This window comes from Lepisosteus oculatus, chromosome 17 (assembly GCF_040954835.1).
Source record: "Lepisosteus oculatus isolate fLepOcu1 chromosome 17, fLepOcu1.hap2, whole genome shotgun sequence".
NCBI classification, from domain to species: Eukaryota; Metazoa; Chordata; class Actinopteri; order Semionotiformes; family Lepisosteidae; genus Lepisosteus; species Lepisosteus oculatus.
The window spans coordinates 14,159,970-14,184,578 of record NC_090712.1 but is presented as its reverse complement, the minus strand read 5'-3'; the positions used below and the strand labels follow the sequence as shown (position 1 = coordinate 14,184,578).

The window sequence follows — 24,609 nt, the reverse complement described above, 5'->3', positions numbered from 1 at the left end:
TTCCTCAGAGATCAAAGAGAATGGGTTGTTTTGATAAAAGGATTTTTTTTACCGCTTTAACAACTGATTTTAGTATCTAAATATTCTGTAAAAAAACATTGTTTTCATCTTTTTAAATAGCTAAGCTTCCCATCCACCCCTGAAACATCTGGAAATCTTGAAAACTACAACAGCAAAAATGACATCACAAGAGATTCTGATCAACAATGGCAACCCAGAAGATCCTTATAATAATGCTGTAGGAAATATGCATTTTAAATAAATCTCTAGCTACAGGACAGCCAATTTACTGATGCGGGTAGGTAAAAGAATGATGAGTGTTGATTAACTACTACATACATACAGCCTATATATTTAGGCAATGCTTAGATCCTTAAAATAAAACTACTGAAGTCCAGTTTTCCATTTTAAATGCAGGTGGTACTGAGCCAAACACAGAGTGGTACTTGAGAACCCGAGCTCTACGAGTATGTCAGGCATTTCAGAAGCCCCTGCTAGAATAACAGAATAAGCAAAAGGATCAAAATTCAACCTGATGGTGAATGCAATTAAACTGCAAGTTTGACAGTAGGTCTACAGAACAAGCTGTCAGTTTACAGCCTGGGCTGGCTTTCTAAAAGCAGAGGGTTGAGGAATCTCTACATTAATATTCCTATGCATTCCATTGATCTGCCTGGCTTGCAGATTAAACATTAATACAGTGCTCATGTTCCCAGCAGTTTAATTTGGTGGGGGGTGTGCGGCAGACCACAGACCGTGCTCCGCACTCACATTTCATGCTTCAGGTTGAGTGCCTCCTCAGCATTGTCGTGACGACAGCACAGGTTGATGAGGGCTGCATATCCGCCAACAACCATGTCTGCTTCATGCTGTGCCCGCAGCTCCAAGGCCCGGGTCAGGTTCTGAGACGAAAAAGTACACTTGAAAATAACACTATCAAAATAATAATAAAAAAAACTTTCGTTCTATTCAAAATGTATGAATAGACTTTTCCAGGAGTTTCCTTCTTACCTAATGCGAATGGAACTGAAGTAGGCCCCACAAAACAAGCTCTATAGTGGAGGTAACCAAATTCCAGTATGGAGTCTTTACTTGGGGAGCCTACTTTCTGAAAGTGTTTCAACTGTCACCAGCCTTCAAGAGCAAAACAGAACAACGTTGCAAAATTCCTCCCTGGCTGGGTTTGAGTTTTTTTCTTTGTCCAAGCAAAGCTCACGCTGAATGGATGATGATATACGTTGGCCTATTTGCCGACCTGTGGGCAAGTAATTCCAAGTCTCTATTTGGGGTCCAGACATTTTAAATAAACGCCATAAGCGTGTCTAAAATAAGAATTAGGCTAAAAATCCTTTAAACCAATATGCTTCGTATTCACCCAGCCACATTAATCCATGTTAGCACAATCATGGCGTAAACACTGACAGTAGCAGAAGCCAGTAGCATTACTGCTTTAACAGACACAGCCCATCACATACGGACATCAGGAGTTAAATCACTGCAGCCATGTCAGATGGTATTAACACACCCAGCCACTGCCTATCAATGTCAAAATTTTTGTCAGCCCCTTAATGAAGTCAGAAAGTGAGTTTTACATGTAATGCAAATGCTAATTGAAGACGAATGTGTGGTCAAAATATTAACCAATTTACAGACGAAGTCAAGACCCAAACTATAATACTGGATTACTTCTGTAACCTACAACACTGGACCCAGATGGCAAATTTTCAGGTGAACAATCTGTACCTGTGAAGCTTTTGATGTTTACAGAACTGACTCTAACCACACCCACTCCACTGCTAAATATAGACACCAGGTAACCAGGCACGCACTACGACATACTTTTTCAATCAAGGATAGGCTTTAAAAAAAGTGAATAGCACAGGTATGATTCACAGAAGGTATACATCTTGGTGCATAATAAACTACAGGTAAATACATAATCGATGCATAAAAGGGTAACATTGTCAGGTAACTATGTACTATTTGACACATCTGTATATTTATTTCTAGAAGGAATTCTCCCCCCATTATGTAACTTAAAAGATTTTAAGAATACTAATATTACTGTTTTTGACATTCTCATATCTGGCGAAGAGTTACTTTATTCTAACAGAAAATGGTGGCAGATTTAATGAAGTACACTTGGTGTGCAAAGACTGGCTCTGATTGTCCGTCGCTACAGTATTACACAGTGCTGAATGCCTATAGCGCCTTCCTGAGCTAGCATCAAGTTGGGAGCTGCATAAGAGAGATAGATAGGTGGCATATCAGTGCCACGCTGTGCGCTAAGTGCAGAAGATTAAGAGATACTTTCACGGTTTCACTTGTGGGACAAGAGGCACTACCCATCAAGAAGCACTATGGGAAACATTAATAACAAAGCCTCCACACACAGCCTTACATCTTTCCAATGCTTTACAACGGGACTCTAATGCACTTCTTTGCATTCATTAAAAAAATACAAGCGCCCCATTAGGCGGACAGGGAATATCTCACCAGAGCTTTAGTGAATGCAAATGACTTCAAAAGAAAAGCGTAGGTATGGACTGCTATTATACTTTCATCATTATGTACAGTAGCCCAAAATCATACTGTTTTTTAAAAAGATAATATGAAGACGGGTAGCTTTTCGCCCACACCATTAAAGACCTAGAAGTGAATTTCTCTGTAATTTTTACAAGAAGATAGCTCCATCTCTAGCTGTGGAGACCCACTGAAAAAGACATAAATCTTTATTTCATTTAATCCCTTCAGAGGAACATTTAGCCATCAAAGTAGTGACATGTGATGTGATCCAGTAAGCCTCCATTATTTATTTTGCAATCACTGCTTTATGTTATGTTTAAAGTACTCTTGTTCTGGGGCCTGAAATGACTGAGGACATTATTAACCATGCAGACTATCAAAGAGCACTTTTCTTTTGAAACTATAGATCTGAGGGTAATTTGGAGTTGAGATAATATAGTTAAGTTCTAAAAAAATGTTTGGCATGGAAGGAAACTAATTGGAAAAACTTGATTAACGAAAGAAACAGGCAGGTGAGGTTACCTCCTCAGCACAGAGAGCCAAGATGAGCTGTTTGAGGATGTCTCCAACAGGCTTGTTTTCAGCCTTCAGTTCATTCAGCTTTGTCTCCAGAGCAGACACCCTGACTTCCATCCCCTGGAAAAATCAACAGCAAACGCAAAAGCAGCTGTCAGGTCAGTACCCTGTCTGCACTCTACAGCTGAAATGTTGTAATAAGGACCAAAACACCACAAAAGATCCCAAAGTTTCCAAAACCCTTTTATACCTTCATACACACAATATGGACCTCTTGTAATCTTCTCAGAGCACTCTTTACTGGGCAAGAATTCTGTGTACTTATCTTTACTTCTTTTAAAAAAACACTATTTCCTCTACACCATGAGCAATACACAGATGCAGAATAAAAGACATTTTGAAAGTAGCTAATTCCCTTTAATAACCCAACTGTTTTCAGCAGGGATTTTAAAATGTGAAACATTTATATATCTTTCGTGATAAATTATCTAGGTACTTTATTAATCAATTACACAGTGATAAATCTACCACCCACGAGGCTAATCAGCAGCAGTAGAAAAGAACAGCGCTATTTCAAGTTTTAGGAGAAACAGTAATTATCTTCATTCCTGTCAGCTGCACCCAGGGCAGGACACAGAAATCTCAGAGAACTGAAAAATTCTCACCTTGGGGATGTTATTGGTGGTAATGTCCTTTTCATCAACTAGAACCAGAACATCCTAAAAACAGATAAGGAGCAAATTTGACTTCTTTGAAAGGCACAACAGGAACTAAGCTGCTTTATCAATTGGTGTAACATTTATTACTACCGGCCTGAAAGCAATAATGTGAACTAGATCTAACAACTCACTGGTCACTATATAGCAATCTGTGATCGCACTGATACTGTGAACACAATCAAAATTTGTAAACTATACTTTTAGATTTCCTCAGAAAACATGAAAATTGAACCGGGCCAATTAACTTAAAAACAATTGAAGCTAACCACTCTATTTGCAGCAGGCTTCTCTGAGAGAATGGTGCGAGCCAGGTGTGGTTTTATGAAGCAGCCATAATGCAATTGTCCATTTTGGACTTATTCAAAGAGTTAACCAGTTCTATTTGCACAGGCTTCCAAAAACTCAACGTGAGCTTCCCCCTCCTCCATCTTTTACCTTAATGAGTTCAGGCACATGGCAGGAATCAAGCAGGTTGCGAATTCCTCTGTAGATGCTGGCTGGGATTGTGATGTTCTATAAAATGGACAAAATCAAGACTTTCTTACCTTACTCGTTATTAAACATTGAAATCACACAAATGTCAGAGAAACGAAGCAAACCAATTTTGCAGCATCTTTACAAAAACACACATGCAGTGTCATTGCTGGATTAATGTAAATGTTTTCAGCTGCAAGCTAATAAAACCAAAATGTATTTTTTCCACTGTTCTTGTGATACTGGATTGTCTGAAGTAAGGAAAGTCGCATTTTGCCCAAAGGTCGATAATTTAAATTACTTTACATGGGCTCTTCATCCCCAAATTCGTACATATGTGTTCCGTGCTGAAATTTTGCCATTTCTAAACGCTAAGAAGCTTTTTGTTTTTAAGAACTGCAGTGCTTGGTATATTACTAAAGCTAGACACAACAGTTGTGGCAGCACAAGACAATTCCTCAGAATACGCTGTAATCTCATGGTGTTGTTAGTGTTCAGCAGCAGTACAAACGTGAGACAGTGCTGAGCAAGGATGTCTAGTGCTCAGGTTAAATGAGACAATACCATGTTCTTGAGCTGGGTGAAGTATTGCCGCAGAATCTCCTCCCTGGCCTGTACCTCCGAGTCCTTCATGCTTTCGATTAGCTTGTACAGAAAATAGGAAATGGCTTCTGCAGGGAGAGGAGAGAGAACAATTTTCAGGACACAAGCGCACAGAAAAGAAAACGCGTGCAATCAGGCAGGAGCTGAACGCAACCTCTTGCGAAAGGTGATCAGGACTGATTTATCTAAAGACGACGGGAGCTGCAGCAAGGTGTCGAGCAAATGACAAAGAGGGGGTGGCACGAGGGATCATGTGGGAAAGGAGACATTGTGATTGCGGGGGTTCATCTTCACAGGCAGCGTGGGTTTATAAGCAATGATAGCTTCACAAACCCAGACATGAAAGTAATAGGTTTCCCCTTTATGTAGGCCACACAAAGGCCTGGAGTCTCCATGCTACTCCAGGCTTAACTGTATTAACAGCAAAACATTTTTAAAAAGGTGCTTTAAGTCTATATGTCCCTAGTTCAACAAAAAAAAAGTTGCAAGAGAGCTCAACATACCATTTATACCTCTATTATTCTGCACTGAAATATTCCTCATCAGAAAATCTATAGGTTAAGTCATAGCAACCTATTTCAGTACTGAGTATCCCTCAGTATTTTTCCTGTATTGTTCAGGAAAAAAAACTCTCTCTTTCACTTTAGCATCACCACCAGAGTGCGTCTTGTCTTGGTGATCACTTCCCTTCCGCCTTCTCAGACCACACTTTACAATCAATACAGCCACCCAGACACTGCAGGTCTACTCTGGACAGCAGGATGGACGGCACTAAATGAAATGTGTAACTTTCAAAAAGATACGTTGCGCGCTCTCACTCTGTTCATTTCAGCAGCCTATACTTTTCTTAAACACCTCCCGCCTCTGGATGGGGCTCCTCGGCAACATGTCCGTTTCCTCAATCAACGGCACAGTGAGAAACACTGCTGCCCGGCCCACAAGCAATAGCTGCTATTTCACCCACCAGACTCCTCGCCAGTCAGTTGTAAAACACCGGGGTCCGACCGAATTTTAAAAGCAGGTATAATCTGAGTAATAACACAGAGTGACCACCATCCAGGCAAAGATTCAAATGCCACGGTGACTGGGTATCGCCCTCCCCCATCCATCAACCTCCCTCTGCATACATGCGGCTAGACAGAACGCCACCCCTTTGCTTTAACGATGTTTTCGTTTTTTTAGCCTCAACAAAAAAAGCAATCAGTGCGTCCACTGTTGTAATCCCTCAAGCCCATCATTACGCAGAAGGCTGGATTTGTGGATGGGTTACAATCAGAGAAATTGAAACGCTACCAGTGGGTCCTGCAGGCGCCTGGCAGTAGCGTCCGTCTCTGTACAGCAGCTCTGTTATCTGGAACGACAGAATAATCACATGCTCAACGCAGAGACAAACACTGTCTACAATTGAATTTGCAAAATAATAACCTCCTTTCCAACCCAGTCGCTAATCAGCAGAACATTACGGCATTTGATGTAGCAAGAGGAGAAGGGAATAAAAGGCCCAGCTAGTGCTGTGGATACAGGACTTGTAAGAGAAATGCTGAGAAACACATTCTGCTTAACTTAATTTAAGAAAACGCAATAATTAAAATAGCTGTTTTTCCTCACAATAGACTGCTGCACCACTTTTCCATATGGTTGCCCCTGTACCGCATGCACAGATATGCTTGCACAAAGGAAACACCTCTGTACGTTGCTGAAATGTAACATTACAGCTATGGTTCTTCCCCAAAATAGTAATTTCTCACCCCATGCCCCCCTGAGTTTCACCATCTAGTGTACTGTGACAATGGCAGAGAATAAATCACAATAACAGACTCCTATATGTACATTTTGTGCAGTACGAGAACATGACAGTAAAAAGTGAATTAAGCTGAACGATGTCACAGACAAGTGCTGCATCATTATCATATATTCATCCAATCCGACTGTGGTTTCTCAGCTTGGGGACAAGGCACTTCTTCCAGGAAAATGGTTTTGGGCAACTTTTATTTCCAGTCAGTTTCTGAATATATGTTCCAGATACAAAATAAAAAATACAGCATGTACACTGTATTAATCTTTCCCACGGCCACAACAGAGCCCCTGCTTTGACAAAGGATGAAACATGTACAAGTGCATAAGAAGGAAAGTGTTGCAATATGCAGTGAATGAGTTTAAAATCAAGGCTGTTCGCCCTGCGGCGTATGGAGATTGATGGTGGCCAGTGCCTCGCGGTTCACAGAGTTCAGTACAGTGCAAACGATAGCCTGCCATGCAACTGAAAGCCAAGCGCTTGCACATCAGGGGAGCGAGGACCTGCCTGCAGTCACCCCTACAGCCTCACCACATTTGTACACTGCTGAATATGTGCATGGGATATTAGCACTGTAACTGGCTTGATCTTTATTTCAAATTCTAAAGCTATCTTTTCAGTATTAACAACCGAAGAAAAGTGAAAAGCTTACAAAAAAAATCAAATCACCAGAGATTTTAACCCACAGAAAAAAAAACAAGAATATGAATTAACATGTATGATTCAAAGAAAGTTGCTATATTTGTTAAACTGCCAAAAAACTCCAAGATTTTCTTTTGCAAATGTTTTAGCGTTTACCAAGAAATTCACACAACGGTGGTGAGCTAGACAAAGTGCTTTGTAAAGAGAAGGTTATTTCTAATCCATCACCACACTGCTTCATAGCTGCATTGTTGCCTTGCTGTAGAAACCTCTTAATAACGGTTGCTATCATTCTCGTCTCTGAGCGTTTGCAATTGTTCTTCCTCCGGATACTGAAGAAGCAGTAATGTATGACCCTGGACGTACAATTGAATACATCAAACGCCCCCTCAGTGTACCTGGCTCTAGCGTGCAAAGAGCAGCCATCCCAAGAGACGCTGTGCAATGAACAGGCAGTGGCAGGAGGGAGACCCGTGTTGTTCCGGGCAGTTTGTGCACCGGAAAATCACAGCTAAGTGCTGCCAAGCTCATTTCCCAGGAAGAGGCTCGGACTTTGCTCTCCGTGCCATCGACCTGCTGCTCTGCCTGTCAGAACTGCTCCAGTCAGCCGGCCGCCAGGCCTGTTCGCCAAGTCTCTGCAAATCCCTCTGCATCCACAGCTCCCAACTCCCTCCGCTTCTGCGTAAGTGAGCTCTGGTGCCGCTGCCATGTAAAACCCTGGCAGCTCCAGTTAACAATGTTGGTTTTTTCATTTTACCGAAGCAACGTTTTTGTAACAGGATACAAATTAGTCTTCCATTTTCTTATTTATATAGAGATCTTATTTCTTATTTATGAGATCAGTTTTGGTTCTCTCAAAGTTAAAGTTGGAGGCTAACCTAAAGAGGTGCCTACATTTCAACAGATGAGACATGGTTCTTTTTCTTGTCTTTTAAAGGCAAATATAGTTCTATGATCCATCAAAGCATCTAAGTTAGATAATAAATGTATATTCTGCATTCCAATTCACACCATTTACTAATCCCCAACTCAATACCTTTTCATGCATCTTTACTCTATTGGATTCAATATTAATTTTGTTGGCCCCTGTGCAGATATGACAAGAATAAAGCTCTTGAACTGCTGTATCAAAAAAAACTTGCATATTGTCACTGTTAAGTCATAGATCAAAATACTGAAAAATAAAAATCCAACTATGCATATAAACACTGTTAACTGACCAGAGCTTTAATCCTGTTTGAACCCTGCAATCGAGATGTCACTGTGTTAGTCCACTGTACAGGCCAGTAAACACCTGCTGTTGTAAAAACAACTGTGTTGTGAGCAGGGACGGTTTGCTATTAGCAGCTCAAGTCTTACCTTAGCCATGGTTTCCACATCATTACACCTGCAGGGGGCAGCAAAGAATAAGAAATCAGCAAAACAATTTCATGGAAAGAGGAAGAGAATCCTATAGATCGCAACAATCCAGGTCCCCATTGTGTAACAGATTAAACATGACGGGCAATCTTGTCAGATTTCTTTCTGATTATTTATCCACTTACCTGAAAACACCCTGCTTTGTAAAAATGTTAAGAACGTGATAAAGTTAAAAACAGCTGTTTGCACATGAGACTAAATGCCTAGAACAGCTTTGTGATGGATTGACTTATTTATGATGAATTGATAATGTTTAAAATTGTTAAACTTTGAAAATCACTAAAATACTCATAACACTGACAAGACATTGTTTTAATTGATGTTTGTAGTAATGCTGTAAAATGAATGCATGCTGCATGATGACATCTAAGACAGTTACTCTTGAACTTCGTAAGCAATAAACAAATGAGGCTCATAGAAGGCATCAATCTGGATGACCATGACACTAGAGATTATGTCATTGAGAGGCGAGGTCTCTTCAACAAATCACTATGCAGAGAGCCACTGGTTTAAATGGTCAAGTGAATGACAGCCATATGTATTACGTTACTTATATTTGTTCCCCCCCCCCCCATCAGCTTGTTTAAGAGGCGAAAAAATTGGACATTTAATTATTAAATTAACCTTCCCCTCCTCTTGACCTTGCTGTTGACACGTCCAGGTCACTATGTGAAGTGACAGGGCTCTGACAACCACAGACTGACATGCAATTACAGCCCCTGACAGCCGCAGCCAGCTCTAAAAGCTCTCTGCTCATATTTAAAGCAAACAGCAAGCCATTTGAACAGGGAGCACCTTTCCCAGGATATTTTTAAGTGATACTTAAACCTATCCAGACCTTAATTTAAAATCTGCACTTACAGACATCATCAACTTCCTCCTACTCCTCAGGAGGAAGAAGAAACCCTTTCAACTACATATACAGTATCCACAACACAAAAACTGCCTAAATGTGTGATATCATCTATATAATGTACTGTTTTTAGCTCACATATAAAGTTGTCAGAAAAGGCTGCAAATGAGAGAAGGCCACGCAGCCTGTCACACTCTTTTATCTCTATTCCAGTCACGTATCCTGAACTGGTCATATTGGGAACGGAAACTCTCTGGTCACATCAGGAACAAACCCTAAACCCCTGGAGAATTAGAGTAGCCAGACAAACTTAGCGTTGTCTTAGGAATGAAACCATAGAATCTGGCAAAAACCCCAAGAGAACTCGGAGAACGTTCAAGCTCCAAGGGGAGAAGAACCCAAAGTTGGACCACAACGCAGAACTCTAAAGCCGAGAGTCAGCTGTGCTAACTGCCACACCACTGTGCTGCCAATGAAAGACGTCTGGTATCATAATTACAGAAAGCTCCATTTCAACACACAGTATCACAATATCACCAGTATTGTGTGGAATTTTTGTTTTATAGGATAAAATGAATGGAACATCTTCTTCTACAGGCAAACCCACACCAAACAAACTCAGTAAAAATCACACGCTAAGAAAATATTGTGCGGTAAGTTTTCTCATGGTTTCATTAAGGCCGCGGGGTGAAAATGAAAAACTAAAAAAATTAAAAACACTGACAGTCTCCCTGGGTATCTACATTGAGGAAAAGAATCTGCATATTCACATCAACATCCAGAGGCAAAGTTTTAAGTGAGGTGTATTTGCATTTTTGCTCCTTATTCTCCAAAGGCCAGCCTTCGAGCAATCAGGCATCCTGAGGCACAGGCACACAGAGCAGCCAGCACCACTGGGAGGTGGGTTTGTAACAGGGTTCCTGGCAGTAGTGCTCACACTCCTCAGACTCACAGGGATCTCATGGACTCCAATACATTGTTAAATCTGAAGGCAGCCCACAGATTAAAAATATTTGGGCCCTTTTGATATTTCCTAAAATAATTAATAAAATGATTCAATGGTCCCCTAACTTCATGCTATCTTCAGTGCAGCCAAGATATCTGGTATCTGATATCAATGATTTGGGTACATTTAGTGGGAGGTTTACCAAAAGACAGGACCACTTTGTATAATGCCGGCATAAATGAACAAAACGGAAGGAGACTAGTACCACTAACAGGCAGACACTGAGCTGAGGGTGGTGTGCAGTGTCCCGGCTCCATCATGACTCCAGACTGGCACCACGGTGATGGTGCTAGGAGGTGCCCCTTGGCTGCTGCAGACTCCAGTCTCCCACAGGAGCACTAACACACCTTTGCCCACACGAGGGAGAAACGTGGAGCACAGCATCCTCAAATCTCAAACTGCTCCTTCCTCATCTACTGTCACATTTCATTCGGTGACCCAGGGATTCACCCCACCCGCCCTCCCCCTCCCCACAGCACCGTACCGCTGGAGTTGCAGTGGCGCTTGCAGAGAATGCACCATTGGTGCAAGACTGAAAAAGCTGAAGGCGCACACACCTTGTCAAATGGTTGTTGACACAAATCTCAACATTGAAACTCGCTGATCTTGCAGGGTTTGTATCAATAACAAATCCCATCCAGCATATTGAGGGCTGAAAATGGTATTAAAAAGAGGGACCAAACAGAAAACTGAAATGCGCTAGCCTGTGAATCAAAAGACACCTGGAGCAGAAAGCAGCAGATGCAGTGGTATTCCAGGCCTGAGATTGAAAGTGATTGTCCAAAGGAGCTAAAGATGGAACACAAACAAGCTGAACTTGAACCGTGGATACTTCTCTCTGTCCACACCGACTCCAGTCATCCCCAAGGTTACCACCAGGTAGCAAAGTCCTTCGAAATAACCTAACTCATTCTGCAGTGGCGCCTGTAATTGTATCGCAAGCACTGGCAGAACATCACAGTATCTCTGTACGTGGACAACCTCAGTGCTCCCGTTTCACACGCACTTGGAGGTGCGCGGTGTGCTGCAGGCTGCCACCTGCTAATAGAAGTGCACGCTCACCTTCGGAAACCCAGGACGAGGCTTCCGCGGAAGGCAATCAGATCCACAGCTGGGAAGGAGGGAGAGGACACTGCAAGATATATTGAGAGAGAGAGAAGTTTGAGCGTAAACCTCTAATCCTGGTATTTAAAGAGATTACTTAGTGCGTTTGACCGGGATACAAAATACAACATGGCCTTTAGCACCCTTAAACCCCCATCACCTATATGTGAGACACTGTGCTTGCAACTCAAAAACACACAAGGATGGACAATCGTTGGAACATGAAATAGTAGAGTCATGCTGCAAGAACCCTAAGTTACTAACATGCCTTATTTTAAAAGTAGAGGGTTTATAAAATTAAGACCTACTTGTAGAATCGCAACATCATCTTGCACTGCTCACTGAACATAAAAGATTAATAACTTCTGATCCTTGGAAAATCTCCTCACATTTTAAACAGATGAAGGGCAAATATGCAAAGAGGGAAAAAATTCATTATTTATAAATGCTGTCCCATAGCCTCCTTTAGCAAATCGCCTCTGAACGATGCAAAGCGTTCTTTCGTTAGATATTTAGATTTGTTCACCACTTAAAATGTCTCCTCTAGCAGCTTTGCTTCTCATTGTGCGAGTGTCTCAACACCGGCAATTAGCCCACGGGCAAACCATTAGCCGTATGTCGATGCTGAATGTGCCTGTGCGCTGAGATCAGCCCAGCTGAGGGGGAGGATTTTTGGGGGTGATTCTGTCCATGACTGCAAGAGTGAGTCCTTTCTTCAAGACCGTTCTACGTGACAACATGGGCCTGTGTGCAAGGAAAGGCAGGACCCAGATCTGACCTGCATCAGACAGTTTATTAGGTGAAACAAACATCAAGTATGTTTGGAATTAAGCGTTAGGCACATTAAGAACTTTCACGACAGCACGTTCAATAATGATGTTCAAATGTGGGAGGGCACCTAACTTGGGCTACTTTGCGACTTTGCATTTCGTGGGTTAATGGCTCTGCTCTCCCTCCCAGGGCTTGCAGAAGCCCATTTCACTGTACTCGAGGGCGAGAGCTGATGCAGACACTCTGTGGCAGGCTGAGCCCTACCTGCCTGTTGGAAACACAGCTGACCGGACCTGACACTGTGCTCTCATGTTAGTGGGAGCATCAATTTCCCTCCCAGCCCTTGGCTGGTTCCTCACTGACAACGTGAAGCAGGAAATAATTCTGGAAGAACAACCTGGTAGAAAGACTGCTGTCGCTCTCCAGTGAAAAAGCTGGCAGACTGCAGAGTTAATTTTCTTGTAGAAGAGCCTGCTACAGCAACTTGGGGGGAGCGTATAAAGAGAGCCAACAAAGCATTAAGGTAACTGGTATAGGGATTTCACAGCTTATATTTACATATTTAAAGATCAGTGTGTTTGTCATAAAAGTTGATGATCATACAGCATCTTTTACTGCAATAATAAATGCAGACAATGAAGAACCAAAGAAGAAATTAAAACAGCTGTTCCTCTCAGAGGTGAGCTGGGTTATCCACATGCCACTGCAAGATTACCTGAGATGGGAACTTGACAATCTACCACATCTCTTCAAGATGAAGTGCCTTCTGCTGTGCTTGCGCCTCTATGCACAGTCAAGAGTGTTTGCTATTAGTTGTGTAACACATAGTCTCACAGAGCGATTTCCTTACAGGTGCCCTTTGTTTATTCCCCGCATGGTAAGAAATGGGCAGAATTTCTGAATTCTGAATTCGCCTGAAACAACACTTCTACTCACACAAAGCGAGCACATCAGAGAGCTTCCCACTGCTTGCCTCAGCCCTCAGCTCCGATGCAGCAAATCCCTCTGTGTCAACAGGGCAGCCCACCTCCTGCAATCACAGGACAGGCCTCACTTAGACACACCAGCCTGGAACTGGAGCCTGGTGCAGCACCGGTAGACAACTGTTACTTTACAAAACATCCACAGAAGAGAGGCAGTGGAACCTTGATCATGGCACGAGCATCCTCCAGGCTGGAGAAGCTGGGAAGGATGAAGCTGGAGTAGGTTTCCACATCGGGCTCCACGTCCAGCTGCTGCATAGCCTTCAATACCTCCAGGGTCCCTGGTACAAGGGGAGGGGATCACAAAACATGGAGGCATTAGTTTTATGTTGAACTTTTTTTTTTTTTTAAGGTGAACAAGAAACCAATAATAAACTCGAATAAAAATATGTTAAAAAAAGCTAAATCTATTTTGCACGGCACAGGGCTGAGCATACTTTTTTTCTTTCTTTCATTGAGGCATCTTTACGAAGTAATTCACCAAACCTTTTCCCCAGAAAAATAAAACGCTTTCAACACTTGTCTAGAAGGTCAACTCCAACCCATGCTCTTTTTTCTTCCACTACTTTACTACTGCATTACTACTTTACAGCCACAGCCCCTCAGCAAGGAGACTTGCGACCTGACAGCACGGTCTCCAGATCAGTGTCACAGTGGGACAGCAAGTGTCCCAGTCCTTCCTGGGCTGACACGAGACATGGCACCAGGTCACAGTGAGAGAACAATCACAGTGCCAGAAGAAACAATCCAAGTGACACTCTACTTGACATGAGGACGAATCTCTTAAGGCTAAGATGTCGGATCAGCCATGGCTTTCAGCCCACAATGCCCAGAGACAAACGTGTCCCATTTGGGCAGCTAAGGAGCAAATGCTGAGACACAGCACATGACTGCCTGTCCCAGAAGACATTTAAATGATACATTGCCCTCCAGCTATAAGACACACACCTTCTTACCTCACTTAGCTGTGAGGGAGCTTAGAACTCAAGAACTATACCCAACTCGTAAGTTTCGCTTTGTACATTACTGCACAAAGGAATCTGACTTAACTAACACCGCACAGACTGTTACATTTCTAAGCATACTGAAGAGTGCAAACCACACTGCTTCACATATAACACAATGGGATTATCCTTTTTTTATTTGAAATTTTCTTCTGAGCCATAAAGCATCTTTCAGAATAAAGGGAAATTGTCCTGCTCTTTTGAAGCAGGTTTAGCTATTTAATGTTAAGGGACAAATGACAAAGGACAAAAAAAAAGTTGTATCTTAGATGCAAAGCACGGTCAATGTCAAACTGCTACCCATGTCTTAGAGTGATACAGTCACTGACAGGATTAAGCACCCCTCTGAGCATGATGGCAAGGCTGCTTTTAAGGAAACCAGCAATTGCACCTTATAGAAAGCCACACATTATGTCTTGCATCACAGGCTTCATGCCAGTTTACTCCAAAGGTTCAAAGGTCAGTGTCTCTGTTCCTTAGTGGAATTTACTAGCCCTCCTGATCCTCAATCCCTCTCTCCTCTCTCACCCAGAATGAAAACCCACTCCTCAATGCTTGTGTTCAGTTAAATGATTAGCTTGCTTTCATACTTTGTCAAAACAAGTATTTGCACATAAAAGCCTTTGCTCAGACTGATCAGGCTATCAGAGGTACAACACAATGAAACATATTAAACAGGTGAAACACATCGGGCACACTATTTTTCTAAAAAGAAAAGACAGGCTTTATATAGCTTTTGTCTCCTCAATTCACAACATACTGTAGCTACCATGAACAGACACGGACACTTTTTCAAACGATGGAGGTGTGTTAACAGATTCAATCAAAGGATGCCAAATGGATTAAAAAAAGGACCCAGATCCTTAAACACAGCTTGGTCAACCACAGAGGAGACTAAGTGAAGCTGAAATCCAATGTTAAGTTTCACTGCTCAACTTAAATGACTACAGACCAACACCATTAAGATCATTTAGTCTGCATTCTGACAGAAGCCATGACCTTCTCAATTTTTTTTTACCTCGCCGGTTAATGAAGCACAGACACCCCAAGGCTTTCCAGCGAGTTCGGGGGGAGAAAAAGGAAAAATGCTTTATAAAATCTCACGAGTCGAGTTATGCCAAGTGAAAAATGCCCTTCAAGTTATTCCCCATTAAATACTTTCTTCCCTGAACACAGGTTGCTGCAATTTAAAATGAAAATCACAGCGGACCGGTGCTGTATTATTTATTTAATTGTTTTTGACGACTGGGGTGTTCGGATTCAGAGCTCTGCATTAGGCTCGGAGATGACATCGATTTGGCAATTGGGCTTTCTTTCCTGCCTGGTGGGAGACTCAGTTTAATCCTTTTGCGCCAAACATAAAAGCCTCTTCACAGCAAGGGGAGGCACTGCTAACAATGCTTGTACCATGTCAGAAGCAATAAGGAGACTGCACTGCTCGAAGATGACATGTCACAACGCTCCAGGCTGCTGAAACAAAACAGCATATGCTTTCTCAACTTGTCTCCTGTATCCACGCCTCATCAAAATGCAAAGTTTCCTTAAAACCTCATCTTTGCCCTGGAGTGCCACCTGTAGATAAATGGCACAGCCCTCAATATTTTATGCAGTGCACAACGGTGCGAGTAATCTAAAGTGAATTCCCTTTGAGCGATCGCATTTACATGAAATCAAGTCACTCCTCATCAGTCACACCACCTACACGGCTTGGCCTGAAACGCCATTCCACCCCCACCCCCACCCCACAAGCCCAAACGCACCGACAGTAAAGTGTGTCCATTTTTCATGAGATGTTAGAACGGCGGAAGGGAAAAAAAATGGTAAGAGTAAAAGTTTTTGCTTCTGTTAAGCGGTGAGTAAGAAGCAGGAGAAGCAAATGGATGTTAAGGGCAATCCACACAGCCCGAGTTAACTCTTCTTTCTGCTGCAGACTTCGATTTAGCAGCTGGGTAAGAACTAGAAAAACTCTCAAAGGCCAGCTGGGTTACCAACATCTCATTGCTTGGAATGGGAAGAAGCTGCATCTCTTCAAGATGAAGTGTATTCTGCTGTGCTTGCACCTCTATGCCCAGTAAAAAGAATGTGTGCCATTGGTTGTGTAACATTCTCGCAGAACAATTTCTTTCCAAGGGTGCTCATTTCTGGTCCCCACATGGTGAGAAAGGTTTTAACGTTTTAGGCCACATGAAGCAATGCTTCTCACACAAAGCAAGCACACCTGATGTAAGGGTCTCTATCACTCCAACCAACCACACAGTCCCTCTCACTGAGTTTATTCAACTAGCTGTAGGTTCCTAATGTTTCAGATAGTGAATGTTAAGTTATATCATGCATCTTTATTATTTTGGTACATACACACATTATACACATGTATTGTATGCCTACCAAAGGTCTTACAAACAGAATTGTATGAACCAAACCCAATGAGCACAAAACAGTGTTTAAATAAATGCCAATCCTGAAAATCTACAGCGACTTGTCTTGTTAAAAATCTAAAAACTTAAATCTCCATCTTTCTATCAGGTCAGTCTTCTTTTTCCACAGCAACATTTCCAGGGTGTGCAGGCTCGATCACAGGATCACACACCCACACAAATGTTCTGCCGCCACACTGACCTCTGGCCTTTAGCCCAAGGGCTCAGGCCCCTGGGGAGCCTCACAGTTTAGCCCGAGTTCATGTCTCGGGGGGACCGTCCCCTGGCTGCTACACAGATGACACCAGTGCCCCCGCCCTGGGGCCAGCCGGAGGGCATGCTGAACCGAGAGACGGAAATACAGACTGCAAGCAGAAAGACCAAAGCAGGCTCAGCACGGAAAAAAAAAAAGTCCATATGAAAGTTAAAAGATTTTTGGCCAAAATATTTTGATCTTACACACACATTCTAATAGTTAACTGCCTATCACAAAAAGGTATTTTAGCAATTTAAATAAAAGTAACCAATCGTAACATACCACATAACCTATACCAAGAAAGACTGCTTCCTACACTAATCACCAATGGGGATGCCAATTCAGTTTTAAAAGTTTTTAAGTGGTGCTGTTGCAATTACCACTTTCCAATTCTGCAATCAATTAGTTCCTAGTCTAATCTCTGCCCATTTTTAACAACATGTTTAACAACATCTCATAACCCACAAGTTCTATAGAGCTGCAACGTTCTATACGTACTGGTCAGACACCTCAGTATATTATAACACTTGAGTAACTAAAAGGAAACTTTATACACAACAGCTAATGTCTGTACAAACTTCAATATTCTCAAAGCACAGTTTTCAACTCCAGCCAAGCTGAGCTGCTTTAGTCAAGTGAATCACAGCAAGAAAATAACAGACAAACCAGGAGGCTCAAAGCAACTGGATGTCTTATACAACCATGTCCTCACATAAAAAAAAATGCCAGGAAAATGAAAACCTCTCCACTCGTTCAAATTGACCCAAATCTAGTTAACAACCACGGGCTAAACAAAACTGAAAATGGATGGAAAAACAAACAAGCTATTTTTACCCAGTAAAACATATGAATACTTCTAGCAAAAAATCAGGTTATGTTCATAAAATGGCTACAACCTCAGGCGTATCTACTTTATATTATTTTTTTCATCTGAAATCCTTTTTTGGCCCCCATTTAGAGCATGGCCTGCTTGTTCTCATGCCCACTATTGCTTTTTCTCTTATTGCCATCATTTGACAAAGTGCCCCTGTGAACGAAACCCTGCCTCTCCAGAGGTTCTACTTCATAAATATTTCAGATGTGTAAAGTCTCTAAAAGCCGCTCCACACGACGGGCAATGGCTTTTGTGGGACCAAATATTTCCCATAACTTGTATTGGTTCACCCTTTCCTGTATTTCCTGATAGTGTTGGTGGAAAGGGAGCCCAAGTTCTCCAAACTAGCAGTTGGATGTCTTCCCTTGAAGAAGCCAAGAAACAGGAAATGCCCTGCTCAATGAAAGACTTGTCCAGAACTGTTTTCACTTCCAGCCTCTGACTGCCTCATCAGTTCCTGCCAATATCTCTTTCAGGTCACGTCCACTCTCAGCTGTGCCGTGCAGTCTCAGCTACCTCATCTCTGTCAGCCAGCTGATGAGACTACAGTTTGCGTCAGCTCAAATGTGCACATTTACACCACATGCCAACGAATGCTCTAACCAACAAAACGTTTATATACAAATCATGATGCTTATTACAACATTGTGGTGTCACAATGCTTTTGCATGCTGCTTTTAATCACTTTAAAAATCCCACCCAAGTAAATAAAGCACATAGTTCTAAGCCGGACATGATCTGCTAACTTCTTTGTTTCATCTAGATGCTAGGTTGAGGTTCCGCAGTTGTTCAGCTGTTTTCAGACAAGCTCTTTTTGGGACTGACCTTGAACATTGTTGTCTTTCTGGTGCTGTGTGAGAAGGGGCCAGAAGTAATGTGGCCGAACTGGCAGGCCTTCCTCTTTCATCGTCTTCATCAGCTCCACCGCCAGCTCTGAAGGTCAAAACAACCATAAGAGCTTCTTTACACAAGGCACAAGGAAAGACACTTTCTCTACTGGCCCGGCCAGCCTCTCCTTATATTAAGTAGCAGGGTCAGAACTTGACAGAGTAATGTCCATTTTATAAAATATGACAGTTTTTTTTATATTTTGTCCACAGTGTTGGTAACAGTTGTCTCAATAAACAGCAATTTTCACTACCCTTGAAAAGCAAAGCTAGAAATGCAACTCTCTAACTACTACACTGCTGAGCAGGCTAACATTAGACTTTTCCAAAAGAAAACTGTTTATGATAACATTCTAAAAAAGGAAGAAAAAAAGTACAGTTTATTTTTCTTTAACATTGCTACTTTCTGTGGGCTGTGGTGTTAAATACCTGAATGCAGTGTTTCTCAACCTTTATCGTAACAGGACACATCTCACTAAAGGTGCTCCTGCTTTGAGGAAGCTGTCCAGAGCAAGAATACAAGTTCATCGGAAACAATACTTCAGATTACAGCAGGGACTGGTCAGCATTGCTCTAGAGAACTGCACCAGCCTGCCGACTGATTTTGAGAAATATGTCCTTAGTTCCTTCTCTTTTTAGGCCATCTTTTTGACCTAAAACAGGTTCTGAGGATAAATAATTTAATTCCATGAAAATCCACCTGATTCCTTATCTGTATCTTTAGAAACACACTATAAGTGGGAAGCCGGGTCCTCCTCCGATAAACTTTGAAGTGTCCACTACATGAGGTCAGAAGTAACGTACTGCATAAATCCAAAATTCACACAAATTTCCCCAAAAAAGTACAAAAAAAAGACAACAAGCTACATGGACCGCCCAAATTTTACACTTTCAACAAATACTAAGTTATCTATTTTGGGCTTGTCAATCATGTCTAATCTAGCAGATTTAAGCATTTTAAACCATGTTTTTGTTTATTAGTTATTGTGAAACAGTAACAGAGATCATCTGATAATCTTAACATGGTTGAGGCAGGACAAAGGGTGTGTTTTAGGATTGTTCAAATGTTTATCACCCTCTGAAAATTGGCTCTTACCTGTCTTTTTCGCATCAAGAGCACAGTGCAGAGTGAACTGCAGTGCAGAGGTGTGGAGATTAGACTCCCGCAGCTCCTTACAGTAGTGCCTCAATTTCTCAACTGGCTGTAGAGAAAAAACATACTATAACCATGCAGTAATAAGGTGCAGTATGGACAAAATCTCACACTCATGGGCTGTTAAGAGTCTCAAAATACTCGACTTAAAGAACATAAATTTGAATTCCGCCTTTTATTATATTAACAAACAATTTACTCTCATAGTGAGGTCTTTATATAGGGAACACAAACATTCCCTTCATTTCCCAAGTATGACATTTTGTGGAGGTAACTGCTAAATTATCTTGGGAGGGAAGAAACAATTATAATTTAGAGTGTTAAAACCAGGCCAGGAATCTCAAACAAAAATATACAGATTAGAGAAACAACACAATGCATACAACCGTAACCACTTTAAATTAACCTGTTCGCACAGCACATAGACGTTTGCTTACATAGCGACGGCACGCCATGGCTTCTACAAAATCCATGGTTGGGGTGTGGCATGCTTTCACAACAGCGGTCACACAGAGATTTAAAAAAATAGGATCAGTACCCCACATGCATCAAGACGAGACAGCTGTGATAAGATGAACAGCACTACCCAAGTGGAGATCCTCAAGCTTAAAAGAGTTGGGGAGAATGTTCCTATTGTTCTGCTTGCATTGTTTTAGGTGTTCTAATCTACTGAAAACCAATTTTTAAAGCTGTCTGCTCTTTTTTTGTGAAAGAAAAACTAAATTATTTTATTGCCTTAAAATTGCTTGAATTCTGGGAAGAAAGGGTAGAACACGTTCTATATCAGGAACAAGATGTTTAGTCTCCCTGTAGGCCCCACCTTGTCCAGGTTAACGCAGTGGCGAAGGAAGAAGTTCCCCAGGTCAGAATCGCCATTCTGGTTCTCAGCCTGTAGTGTAGGAAAGCTCTTCAGTACGGTAAAGGCTGTGTCCTCCAGGTCCTGAGTGACAAGACTCAGGCACAGGTTCATGGCATCTAGAGTCACAGAGATCCAGAGGGAGAGAGGTGTTAGAGCAGAAGACAGTTTTAAGATCTACCAACCTCTAAGCAGAAGAAGTATGTAAAGGTTCCAAACAAGCAACCTGTTGATTCATTTGAAGTTTTATTTAAAAATGAACTCAGCTGCAATTAGAAAGCAGGAATGTGGGTGCCAAGGACAAGGACTAAGATCCCCGGGTCTATAGACCTACAAACATGTAAAGTTCACGTGTTATATTTAGAAAAGCTGATATAGTACAGGATAAACCTGACAGCAATTTCTTCAAATCTCTCCAATTGCGATCCTCAGTTTCAATACACTGGCTTTTTCCACCTTTTTGAGTTTTTTTAACTTAAATGTTTTTTTCGTCTAGGAGAATGAAGTTTATCTGGTCCTCTGTTATCAATTTTAAACGTGCACTGGCTTTACATCTCATGATGTGTTTGCACTTCTGTTCCTGCAAGTTTGTCATATTTTTTAAAGGCTTTAGGTAATGTGATAATTCTGCACAGACAGCATTTTATTACTTAATGTACTAAGGAGACCAGTTAGAGGGTCTGAGCTACTGTATGTCATAAACCTGTCAGGCAGTTAGCTGAAACAGTACTAATTCAGCAAGAACACATTCAGTTGTAATTTATAAAAATGTCTTAAGCAATAATGAAAACGTTTTATAACATATATGGAAGTTTTCGTATTGAAAGTGATTAGAATGTATGTCAGGATAGCACAGAATTCTTGTTCTGAATTTTACAGCAATAGTTAATATCCAAGAAACAGAATGTAGCAGTCAGCGTGTATTGACAGTAAATCACTAGTCAGAGACTGTTTTACAGTTTTACGGTTTAGGTATTTCAGAAACTTGCACTTACCTGTAAATCATGTTCCACACAAATCTAAAACTATGACTGAAAAAGTAATCCACAATTGGGGATAGCCAGTCAAAACTCATGGGAGTCACTAACAGATGGCATATCTCTGTACTATCCAGAGGTCAAGCAAAAGCTCTAGCCAGCCAGACCTACCAGGCACGTATCCCCGGTCGTGTCTCATACGTTCCACAATGTCTAGCACATACTGGGAATGTCCAGCCTTGGTCAGGCTGAAGATGATCTGCATGAGCTCCCTGTCCATCAGGCTGGCATCATTCTTATCCACAACTTCCAAGGTCTGAGGGAAGCAAGGACACAAAATACCTCCCGTCAATACCAAACGCTTCAGCGTGGCTTCTCCATGCTACACCCCAAACCAGAGCAACAACACTGCAGGTGCCCCGTCGGGACTACACAGGAACGCAAAAGCGAAGTCTATCCACCATCAACTTTTGTGAAGACACACAATAAAAGCGTGTCATAAAGTAATAAAAGCATGGTCATTCAACTTAGAAAGCATTTCTCAAATCTCCCCGGTCAATACAGTCAGATCGTATCCCAGGTACAAAATAAAATATAAGGAAGTGTTCTTGATAGTGCAGCTGTAAGAGCATCTTAAACATCAGAGACAAGATGTTTAAGCATCTTCTCTGTTTTATTTTAAAGGTGATATGATACAATCACTATATTGACCACTGAAACAAGTCTTAAACCCTAAACAAAATTCTCAGGTGTGAAAATTAGGGTCAAACAAACAAAACAGACATGGGTTCCACACAAAGAGGGAGAAAGATGCCCTTCACTCTTCCATACCTGCTTGATCTTGTCCATGTCGCCCTTCTCTGCGTATGCGTTGAGCAAAGCCAGGTAGGTGTCGGGGCCGGGCTCGATCCCTGCGTCCCTCATCACTGACAAGATATTCTCCGCACTTTCCATGTCCCTGTGGAGAAGCAGAGCAAGCCACCACAGCGGTGTCAGCCAACAATAAAATATTTAATAACATCCTCCTCCTAGGTCCGCGTCACTTCCACAAATACATTTTAAAATATTTTGATCACTGCAAACTTAGCAGCACCCACTGTGTTCACTCCAACAGCTCCTCTATGCTGGCCAGCAGGTAGTCTCTACAGAAAGCCTCCCTACCACACACACAACTGGACTCACCCCGCCCGGGCGTGGCCTGTTACAAGGGAGTTGAAGACAGCCTCTGTAATTGGCAGGTCCTTGCTCTTCATGAAACCCAGGATCTTACTGCAACGAAAAAGGCACACCTGCTCACTCAACACTGCACAGTACACCAATCCTAAAACATGACTTTTTCACTAATCTCAGATCTGCGTACCTCGCACCTTCAATGTCCCCCTCTTGGCAGTAGGCTGAAATTAGTCTTTGGTACGTCACCTAATGAAGAGAGAAAAAGGAATGGAAATGACACCAAAAATACATCTCTTTCTGAACCCACCAGGCCTCGTGGATGACAAAAACAAGACAATTATTTGATCAAATCCACTGATGTCAAAATAGAAGAATAGTGACACACATGGAGATGTCTCACCCTTTCTGTGCTCAATGGGCTCTACTTCTGAGAAGAATCAGAAGGAAAAGGGCCTTAAACAATTAAAATGTGTATGATGTGGCTCTGCATGTACAAGCACCTGCTCACACGACAGAGTTCACTGCTTTGAGACTCAGTTATGCCACCAGCTGACAAAGACAGGGATGGGCTTGGGCACGTCGGGCTTTCATTAGCTAGCGGAGTGACAGTGACTCTAGTGATCCACCATGATTGCGCAAGCCACATCTAGGTATTACTGTGCAGGAACTGAGCTGGTCGTGCTGAGGAGAAACTGCATTTCCACTGCAATTTCTCCAGGTGTCACTCACCTAGAAAGTTGCGATGCTAGATGCTTAAGAGGAAGCTAAATTACTTTCTTGTGCAGTTGCCATATGCGGATATAAAACAAAACAGTGAAAGAAGCTGGTTTTCCTTCATGTTAAAAAAGCTCAGTGTTGCCCTGAATGGAGTCCACTTCTGATTATACCCATGCTAGTAACTGGGCTCAGCACAAAACTACCATGTCAAGTTTAATGGCATGAAGTTATCAAAACATGGCAATATTTACCAGTTTCCTCTGAGGATTGCTATAGTCAACATCCGTTTACTGGCGTGTTGACATTTCAGTTTGGAATACCTCATTTATTATAGATTCATAGATTTTCTACAGACAAAACAAGAACCAGCTATGGTATAAGACACTGAAATCTTTCTATTCAGTTACCGCCTCTGGTTCAACACTGAACTCAATTTTGAATAAGGTCTATAGGATAGGTAGAAAATACAAAGTAACTGGTAATGACCACGTTACTGTGCTGCACTTACTCTGTTGGGCTGCACCTTTGCTGCCTCCATTTTGGTGAGGAACTCTGTGGGGGAGAACTTGAACTCGTTCTGCAAGTAGACCTTGAGCAGGGCATTGTAGTGACTGGCATCATACACTGCACCTAAACAGTCCAAGAGCAGACACACCTCAGCCAACTTTACATAGAAACCCCCCCTTATTTTGCTAGCATCTTAACTTTATGGAAGACAAATGATGGAGCTTTTTTTCTAATGACTTAAATTCAATACAAATAGACAAGAATAGTGGGTCTACTTTCCACGAAGAAACATACTTGAAATAGACGAATAGACCATCAGACACCAATAATGTTTGTTTTTTTTTACTTCAGCCTATCTTGGGCTTGGTTTTGTAGGAAAT

General features: G+C 41.9%; 1 protein-coding gene across 1 annotated transcript in view; it reads right to left on the bottom strand.

Moving 5' to 3' along the window:
• Window positions 1–24,609, bottom strand: part of lrpprc (leucine-rich pentatricopeptide repeat containing) — a 67,562-nt gene that overhangs the window by 40,285 nt on the left and 2,668 nt on the right. The window contains exons 4-21 of the mRNA XM_069179857.1: window positions 24,231–24,352; window positions 23,193–23,251; window positions 23,015–23,101; window positions 22,664–22,790; window positions 22,004–22,148; window positions 20,820–20,974; window positions 19,943–20,048; window positions 18,785–18,892; window positions 13,574–13,692; window positions 13,365–13,458; window positions 11,616–11,685; window positions 8,635–8,662; window positions 6,132–6,189; window positions 4,800–4,906; window positions 4,197–4,274; window positions 3,708–3,761; window positions 3,049–3,162; window positions 772–902 (exon numbers count right to left, since the gene is read on the bottom strand). Coding sequence (XP_069035958.1) covers window positions 772–902; window positions 3,049–3,162; window positions 3,708–3,761; window positions 4,197–4,274; window positions 4,800–4,906; window positions 6,132–6,189; window positions 8,635–8,662; window positions 11,616–11,685; window positions 13,365–13,458; window positions 13,574–13,692; window positions 18,785–18,892; window positions 19,943–20,048; window positions 20,820–20,974; window positions 22,004–22,148; window positions 22,664–22,790; window positions 23,015–23,101; window positions 23,193–23,251; window positions 24,231–24,352 — 1,762 coding nt within the window. The remainder of the gene's footprint in view (window positions 1–771; window positions 903–3,048; window positions 3,163–3,707; window positions 3,762–4,196; window positions 4,275–4,799; window positions 4,907–6,131; window positions 6,190–8,634; window positions 8,663–11,615; window positions 11,686–13,364; window positions 13,459–13,573; window positions 13,693–18,784; window positions 18,893–19,942; window positions 20,049–20,819; window positions 20,975–22,003; window positions 22,149–22,663; window positions 22,791–23,014; window positions 23,102–23,192; window positions 23,252–24,230; window positions 24,353–24,609) is intronic.